This window comes from Tigriopus californicus, chromosome 12, assembly GCF_007210705.1.
Source record: "Tigriopus californicus strain San Diego chromosome 12, Tcal_SD_v2.1, whole genome shotgun sequence".
Classification (NCBI taxonomy): domain Eukaryota; kingdom Metazoa; phylum Arthropoda; class Copepoda; order Harpacticoida; family Harpacticidae; genus Tigriopus; species Tigriopus californicus.
Genome location: NC_081451.1, coordinates 17,851,627 through 17,860,887, shown reverse-complemented (window position 1 = coordinate 17,860,887; position 9,261 = coordinate 17,851,627). Strand labels below are relative to the sequence as shown.

At 41.5% G+C, this 9,261-nt stretch overlaps 1 protein-coding gene across 1 annotated transcript; it reads left to right on the top strand.

Annotated features, from left to right (window-relative positions):
• The first annotated feature begins 5,277 nt into the window (after nt 1-5,277).
• On the top strand, nt 5,278-9,261 carry LOC131891325 (formin-J-like). The gene is made up of 9 exons (XM_059240852.1): nt 5,278-5,311; nt 5,517-5,956; nt 6,023-6,475; nt 6,565-6,699; nt 6,762-6,896; nt 7,023-7,321; nt 7,408-7,533; nt 7,605-7,804; nt 8,921-9,261. Exons 1-9 carry the CDS (start codon nt 5,278-5,280, stop codon nt 9,094-9,096), a joined length of 1,998 nt encoding a protein of 665 aa, XP_059096835.1. The 3' UTR covers nt 9,097-9,261.

Here is a 9,261-nt window from a genome sequence, read left to right as displayed (position 1 = left end):
GAAAGTACGCCATTCTATATTTCTGCATTTCAGTCGTCCGATACTCCTGACAACATTTGAGAACGCACAAAACATTTTGAATTAACATTAATTAAGTCTTTGAAATAAATCAACGAAGTAGTGGGTCTTCAAAACTATTCAGTTTTGGACGAAAGTCAATAGATCAGGGGGACTTTTATCTCTAAAGGATACACACAGATTCTTCTTCGGAAAGGAGCTGTTCAGTCAGTTTCCCAAGAAAATAAGCCTTTGACTCCAGAAGCCACGTTTTGCACCACCAAAGCGGAACGGAGATCTTGTATCAAAGGAAGAGTTATCCGTCCTCTCTGTGATGCCAAAGAAAGAAAAAGGGGCCAAAAAAATACTGCACATTTTGCAATCCAGTTCAACTCACTTGAATTTCATTTGTGCATCTTCGACGCCACCTTCTTGGTGATGCATTTCAAGTGGATATTCTCGCCCCAAGATAATTCATTAATATCACAGAATGTGTTACGAAACTGGTTCCTAGAGTGTTTGATGATTGCTATTTATCAGGCTGATCTTTAAAGCTAGCCTTTTTAAGAATGATTAAAACGTCCTTTTGGGGCTGGATTTTCGAATATTCATTTCAAATTCATCCGTGAGTCATATTCATCTGTCCACAGGAAAAACTTGTTCCATGAGAAACCAATCTAACATGTTGAACCAAAGAAACTACGGGAGATCTATTTGGACATGAACTGGACCTTATTTGTGTCACACAATGTGGTTTTCGAATCTCTCCCTCTCTATTTCATCCCCCTTGGTCATTTGCTTTCTTTTCTGCCCTTTTATTTACACCTTAGACACTTTCTCCGCCCAATGTAACCAATTGTATTTGCCAATTTCCTGTTCAGTTTTTTAGTTAAAACAAGCTTTTGATTATTCAGAATCTGTGAAATACAGCCCAAGAAAATGCTCCAGAACTGCCAATGCTTGCCAATTATTATCCCTAGTTTTTTGACACGAAGCTCTTGCCCACAAATCATCTAAACTTTAAGACAGCTTTTGAGCCCTTCTCATCTGCGAATGATTTAGTTTTTTTTTTGTTTAATTCAACTGGATTTTTTTTCTCAAAATTTTATCCCAAAAAAAGACACCTCTATGCACTCTGAGAATGTTGCAATCCCCATTTTAAGATCTAAGGACGTGTCTGGAATGGGCATTTTCCTTAGTTTGGCCCATATCATATTGAGCTTGAAATGGCCTTCTCAAGCAGACCTTTCGGGTCCTTTTTCCATTCCAGCAGATTATTGGGAGAGGATTTGGATGGATTTGTCCGACTAAGATGGAATCGGTGAAGGCAGGATTGCACCTCTTTTCCTTGAAAGTTTCTTCCGAGTACTTGGTCCCTCTCTCTTCCATCAATCCACCCGGATACATTAAGGACTCCTCTGGTGCATAGTAATTACTCTTTTCATGGATGGTCTTTCAGGGCTGCCATCGGGACTCATTCGAGACTAGAGAGCAGGCTTTTACTCTCAGTCATCGAAGGGAGACGGGAGAGGCGTGGCAACCCTGGGCGAAAAATCAGCGAGAAAGAGAGAGATGAAATCATCAGTAGGCCGGATCTTCTTTCCTCTTCTCTCTCTCTCTGTCTCTCTCCTGTGTTTCGCCTTGATGTCTGAGATATCGCTTGCAAATTATAGGGCTGCTGCTCTTTGCCTTGCGCATGCAAGATTGATTGAAAAGAACAGAACATACTTTAATGTCAGACCTCTGTCAAAGCGCCGATTCAGGTTTTTTTTTCTCTTTCTCCGTAACGCTGTTCAGCCTTGGAAAAATCTTGCTTTATTGTTTCGCTTCAATAGTCCATTCGTGAGAATGGACTGCTAACTTTGAGGTTATGTATCTTCATCGGTCCATACGGTGTGTTATTGACAGGGAGATGGGATCTGATGGATTTGAGCATGACTACATTAGTCGAACATGAAAACGATGATTGTTTTTCGTGTCCGCCATTATCGGACTAGCACATGTCTCGTAAATGAGTCTGGCCGGCACCTTGCATGCCTCGTCATATTTCATTCTCCTCATCAACCCTTATGGGCCTATAGGGAAAAATCCAATTTAAACGCCCTCAACTTAGATGAGCATGTAGAGAGCCGTGATCATGATCAGACGACGAGTGAGTTGAGCTACAAAATTCAATTAAAAAAGAAAAACATTGTTTTGACCACTGGCCGCTAACGTGGCTGTCCAATTTAAACCTCTTTTTTGTTGTATAATCACAGAGGAAGTAAGGCCAGACAGACTAGGTTTTAAAAACGCATGGATGGCAGTTGAAAACGAGACTGTAATGGGGCGAGTCTCGATTTATGACGGTAGAGGGCGCATTCATCTGTTGGCAGGAGTAGCACTGCTCTATGGTTAGTCAAATATGCTGCCGTCAAAAACCACAACAAAGTCGCTTTTTACCCTTTTTTGTTTCATCCTCAATAGTATAATTAGACAACCATTATAACTGGAGCCCTTTTCCTGGAGTGACTCTCGGCTGCTGCTTGTTTTTTTGCGGGAGTTTTGAACGGATCCTTGTCACTTCTCGTGCCTAATTAAACCTGCAGGACTAATGCAACCACAGAGGCCTTGCATCAGGCCTCTCATTGTTCAAAATGAAAGGCTATTACTACCATATGATTATTTCGGTGCATTTTCCCCTATTATGAATAGACCCAAGGGGTATTCCGGCCTCATCATGGATTACTTAACAGGCATTCTCAAGGCTTGCCAATCATTTGCCCCGGTTACAGATGTATTCCAAAAGAAGGAGGTTGACGTATTAGACTTGACAGACCTCAGTCAAGAAACGTGCGATTCCTTTGGTTGGTTTATGACAAGTGATGCTGCTTCGTTGATCTAAAGAGGGGGGGAAGGAAGTCCCTGAGAATTCGATATTCAGGAGCTCATTGGTTGCGAAAGGGCCACAAGAGAGTGAGTGAACTCTGTCGAAATGCTCCTTCGTTTCTCGCCATTTCCCTTTGGGTTCGAAACAACCAAAGCAGCAAGTTGAGATAGCTATTAAAAAGCTAGGAGAAGGGGGAGGCCTGCTAATGCTGAATGCACCTGCAAACACTAACGAGGCCTGACAATTAAAATAAAAGAAGACTAACTTGACTTAAATGTGGCAATTCCATTCGCACTGTGGGGTGTCTTTTCTCCGTTAGTCCAGGACTTCCCTTAACCTCTCTCAAAAGTTCGAGCTTGAAAATGATGGTTCTTGGAGACAAGTGAAGAGAAAAAAACAAGCTAGTTTATCCTTCAACAGCTAAAGATGTTAATTGAATCCTCTTCCTCTGCAAACTTTTCAAATTGCCTTCTCTCAAACAACTTTGCGATTTCTTTACATATTTGGATTCCCAAGCTTGGTGTTTTAATTATGCTCTTTCTGCTTTGCATTTCAGGCTGCAACTGTTTGGCTTATATTCACACTGACCATCCTACAACAAAGCAAACCAACGTTTTGTCAGAAAGGCAACTTTAGGCCATATAATCCCATCCAAACATTTTTGATTCCTTCTTCCATGGACCGCCCCCTCCTCCCAATAATCGAGGTATGACTTGACAGTTGATATGTTCACTGGCTGAGCCATGGACTACTAGAATTTGTTTGAACGTCTAACGGGCTTCCAGCAAAGATTGACATCTTTGGGGTTGCCCAATTTGGAGTCGCTTTTCAGAATATGTTTTAAGAGTAAGGATTGTTAGATCATAAAGGCATAACATGTTTGAGGTAAAGTCGTTTGTTTAAAAGTTGTACTGCCAAAAGCTTATGCGCCTGATCCAGAGTGGGCCGAAAATTAAAATCTTATGTAGTGACTTCAACATAACTTGATGCGTGGTCCCTTACAAGAATTTGAACCCAACTCTAGTTCAGTTCGTTTATTTAGCCAGAGCTTTAGATTGTATCTTCTAATCCTTCTTGAAAAAGTGAGTGGGTAAGGAGATACCAAATGTTCAATTCCATTCTAAGTCCATTTTTCAAGTTGTCCGTGGCTGAGCAAATGTAGGGCCTTCTTTTCATGGGCTTAAAGATCCTTGAATCGAATGGGTAAATCAAAGTTCTTAATTCTACTTACTTCAACTCCTTTCAATGCGATTCGTTTAAACATGTAAGATTAGATGAACGAGCATAATTATACAATAATAGAAAATGTCATCATATTCCAAAATCCGGCATTAAAATGCCTTAGTTATTGACAACCTGCAGTATAGTAATTGTCTGTCTTGTGGAGTTCAGATATGACGGAGACATTTTGGAGCTAAGCCTAAAACAGAACCATTCATTCCCATACAAATCCTTAGTGGTCAAACAGATCACAAGCTAATTTCTATTCGGGTTCTAACTAGTTTTGTACCAATATTTTTAGGTTTTTTTTTTAACACGTTTTAAGTGTGCACGTAAAATCTAAAAATTGTCACTTCATACTTACATACAAGGAATACAAAAATGGTTATCATTCTTTCTTTCGCACCAAAAACTGCTATATCCTATCATGTTACTGAATTTTACCATATCGAAAAATGTGACAACGCCATAATCTACCTGTAAGTACTAGAGACATTTTCATTCAACATTAATAGAATTTTGTCAAAGATCTTGATCAATATTGAAAAACTTGCAATTGACAATTATGGCAACACAATTGTGAGATATTGACCTCAAGTAAGTTGCAAGTGATATTGCAAACAATTTTTAGACTTTCACGTCTACACGCGTGGGAAAGGTAAAATATTTTCATTAATATTTTGGGCATCGAAAAAGATTATTTGTATTTCTTGGCGATTGCCTTAAGATATAACGGACTCATTTTGCAGTTGAATTTGAAGTAAATGCAGTGTCCAAGAGTGATATCTTAGTGTCTACATGTTGGATTTTGATTCAATTTCAATTGAAAATGCAAGCAAAATCCCTCGTAAAATCTAGCAATTACATTGAAAAAAAGGTACCTCCTTAAAAAAATGAAGTGGTTTCATATACTAATTTAAAGCATTATCCTAAAATTGTTCCTTTTGTTTTCACAGCAACGAAAATTGTTAGTAAAAATCTTGGCATTTGCCCAAAATCATGATCAGTGTTGTATTGTAGGTACCACCGTGTGTGTTTAGATAAGTAGATCTTTTTTATCCTTAACTAGAAATCCATTGAGTAATCAATCAGAGTTATTCTTATGGTTTTGCTATCTAGAAAACCGTCAAGATGTATTTGACAAGACTTTATATCCGCCGTAACCACATTTTCCCAAATTTTAGGCAGTTATGTCTTTGCCTTTTCCTCCCAGATTTGTTACCAGTACAAAAAAATATTCCCCAAAATATGAACGAACTTCTTAGATTAAGAAAATCGTCCGAAGTAAAAGAGTGTAACTCATGGGCAATGAAATACTTGAGATCGGCGAAATGTTGCTCTTTCGGCATGTCACTAATGCAAAGACATGCAGTCAATATCTATACAGCGTGGGTATATCGATCATAATTACTTGTTACTCTCTTATCAGGCCCAGTGATTGTCAATCAGCGACGACCTCAGAGCCAACACAACCAGCAACAAGTACAACAACCCCAACCTCAGTCACAGCAACAGTCTCCATCAAATGGAGGCTCTGGCAACAATCAACAAGGGGGTCCTCCGCCAATCTTGGGAGCGCCCAACAAGAACTCCAATGGGAACCCCAACAAAGCCGGACCGCAACTGACGTCCACGCTAACGGCGCCAGGAAACGGGAATGGAAACGGATCGCCGTCGAAGTCAGATCCTCAACTGCCTCCGGGAATCCTGGGACAGACTCGCCAACAAAAGCAGCAGCAGCAACAGCAGCAGCAGCAACAACAACAACAAAAGCCTCCACCACCTCCGCAAGGCCGCCGATCCAAACCGCCTCCTTTACACGCACCTCGCAAACCACCCCTTCCCGTTCTGGGGTTGAGACAACGACCGGTAGATATTATTACAACGTAAGATGTATGAGGATCAGGTCGTAACCTGCTCATCTTTTTTTTCTAGAGCCCCCGAGGAATTCCACGGCACCATCATAGGCCCAATTTGCCGCTCAACCACCCGGGGATTCATCCTTTGAATGGAGCGTTCATCGGGGGCAACCATCCGCGTCATAAGCATCAGGACTTCAATGGGCCCCACAACCAACAGCACATTCTGTTGCCACCTCCACCTGGGATAGATCTGGTGACTGCTCCGTCCAATGTGGCGCTATCGTCTTCCATTGAAACGACCACTAGCGGGTCGTTAGTGTCCAGCTCGGGTTCGGAAACTGAGTCGGATGACTACGAGGAAACAGTCACAATCATTGATGAACTGAAACGGGACGTGCCGTCGTTGGCACCTCCTACAGACTCTCCTCTTTTGAAAGCGTCGGTCCCAGCTTCCAACACTCCTTATACATCGTTCGCAGAGGATTTCGAAGTGACCAAAGAACCAGGAACAATCACTTTTGTCAACGTGAGTACATCCAATGGAAAGAGTGATTTGTTTCTATGTAATATAGCGGTCGAAATAAAAAAAAAACAACAACATATTTTGGCCTTCAGGACAACCCCTTTGAAGCCCCGCAGATCGACTTTCCGGATGTTGCTGGGAACGGATTGGACTCAGGGTCTGATGAAGTCCAGCGCAATTTTTTGGTCAAACCTCGAGGTCATTCTTCGCCAGTGTTCCTAAATAAGGTCAGCTTTGCCAATATTACGTATGTCACAGGCGTTCACAAATAGTACCTTGTTGGTTGCAGATCCCAGTGGCAGCCTTTAAAAGCTCCCTAAAGTCCCAAAAATCCACCACAATAGATCAAACCAAATCCCAGAAGGAAGAGGAGAAGGATGAATTCTACTTTGTCAATGCTAACGCCAATCAACACAACCAGAAGGTCAGAAAATGTTGCATGAACCCTTTGGATAGAGCTACGGAGTCCTTACGCTTTTGAACACGTACTATAGTGAAACACAGTACCGTTTCATCACAGTACCTAAAACGTAATCTGTCATGTTTCCAGACTGCTTATCCTAGCCACAAGCAACCCAGATATATCAAAGATTTCCAAACAGCCGAGTCCAATCATCATTATTCCAACCTTAATTATCTTCATGAGGCATCCTCGCATGAGCATCACGGAGAAGTGGATGCCATCGTCGAGGATGGCCAAAAAATCGGGGACGATGAAGACCTAGACGCCCTAGGCTCTAGCCCATCAAACACCTTAGATCTGACCGAGAGAGTGGACCAAGTCCGAGAACTCGTGGATTGCGGGGGAAGTGACTTGGGCTTCTGCGATATGTCCTCAGAATATCCAGGGTACTGCAACCTCAAAACTTCGACTTAACCTAAATTTAAAAGGATGTGGCCGACATTTGAATCCATATCCGTATCTTTGTCTCTAGCCACATGATGGGTAATCTGATGTCAGAATGTCAACAACTTGTCTACAGTGGATTCGTTCCAGTGCCGGAGGACCTCGAGGAATTGGGGGACAGTAATCCTGTTGCAAAATACTCCAATGCCTCTAAGTGAGTATTCCGCTCACACAGTCCTGGAGAAACGAGGTTGAGGGATTTGAGTCTTTTTTCTTCCGTTTAAGGTCGTCGGTTCGAGCCCAAGCGGGAAGCTGGAGTTGGAAGCCGTACACGTACAAAAAGAAGCAAGTTTGCGACTCCGAGTTGCGCTTCATTCGCCCGGGTTACGCCAAGGACGCCACGGGTAAATGGCAGGTGATTGTTCAAACTGAGGCCTTACCTCAACGAGTCGCCATTGATCTTTGCCATGCCCCCCTCAAACCTTGTAAGTGTATCCTCACGCCCACTTTTGCTGCAGTTATTGTTAAGAACCACTCCAAAATCAGACTGAAAGGCTGTGAGAAGGAAGATCGATTTTCTTATCGAAAACCGGTTCATATAGATGTAACGTTGACTCCTATCAACGGAATCAAAATAAAATCGCCTCTCTCGGACACTTTATTTCTTGACGTTATTTTGCCATGCCCCCCTCAAACCTTGTAAGTGTATCCTCACGCCCACTTTTGCTGCAGTTATTGTTAAGAACCACTCCAAAATCAGACTGAAAGGCTGTGAGAAGGAAGATCGATTTTCTTATCGAAAACCGGTTCATATAGATGTAACGTTGACTCCTATCAACGGAATCAAAATAAAATCGCCTCTCTCGGACACTTTATTTCTTGACGTTATTGTGCAACCACGTGTAAACACCGTCAACACCCAAACCCTTGAGCCTTTTCATGCCATTTTCTTCAAACAGAAGCTTGAACTCACTCTTGGTTACCTCCCTGAATTCATGATGCACTTCATTAAGCCTTTTTACATTGGGGCGCGAAGCTTGACTATGGTTTCTTCAGAGTTGCACTTTTGATCCTGTCATTTTCAACTCAACGAAAACTTAGCTGAGAGTTTGTATTTGCATTTGAACGTATTTATGCATAAGTTCAAGTACAAATTGGTTGATTGGTTCATGATACACAGATCAGGCTTGAATTAGTGGCTGGTGCATGAAAATTAAGATAACACATCACATGGGATAAATGGTGGACTGGAAGCATCTAATCTTTTGGATGGTTGAAGATTCAACCATCCTGTGCTGTTTATGAACTTGTTAACTTGAAAGATGTCTTCTCTTCACTTTTTTAAATTCATAAGGAAATGACTTTACAACACTACAAAAAAGCAAAACCTGCAAAGAAACGTTTTTTCTTTTCCTTTTGTTGCCTTCTTAACCAAACTTCCAATTTCCCAGCTTTTTCAGCCATTTTTCCTTTTTGTTACTCTTTTTTGACATTTTCCTGCTAGGTTTTACATTGAATTGGAGTCCGTGGATTGATCCAGCCACTTTGGCTTATGAATATTGATTAACAAAATTGAACAATTCAGCCTTTACGTTTTCCAGGTCACTTGATGTCTGATTGCGGACGAAAATCTCGGTGTGTGCAACGTTACAACTTCCAGCACCTTTTGGCTGTGGATCCTGATAATCTTCACCATTGTCCAACTATTCGAGCTTTTAAGTTCCCGTCGTCATGCGTTTGCCACATCGAGCTCTCGGATTATCATGATGGATTTTGATTCTCTTGAAAGAAGACTATATCGTCAGCCAATCACATTGGTGGCTTTGAAGTATTTTCGTTTTAGAAAAATAACACCTCCTTATATGTTATAGATTCACAATACCCTGTTTTGCTTGTTTTGCATGCAAATAAACTACACTTGATTGGCGTTTCATTGCAAGTA

Bases quoted from the DNA above. Each gene is read 5' to 3' on its own strand.
- LOC131891325 (XM_059240852.1), top strand. From the start codon at position 5,278: ATGTCTTTGCCTTTTCCTCCCAGATTTGTTACCA. The intron at 5,312-5,516 runs GTACAAAAAAAT...CTCTCTTATCAG, and splicing joins TCCTCCCAGATTTGTTACCA to GCCCAGTGATTGTCAATCAG. The intron at 6,897-7,022 runs GTCAGAAAATGT...TCATGTTTCCAG, and splicing joins CCAATCAACACAACCAGAAG to ACTGCTTATCCTAGCCACAA.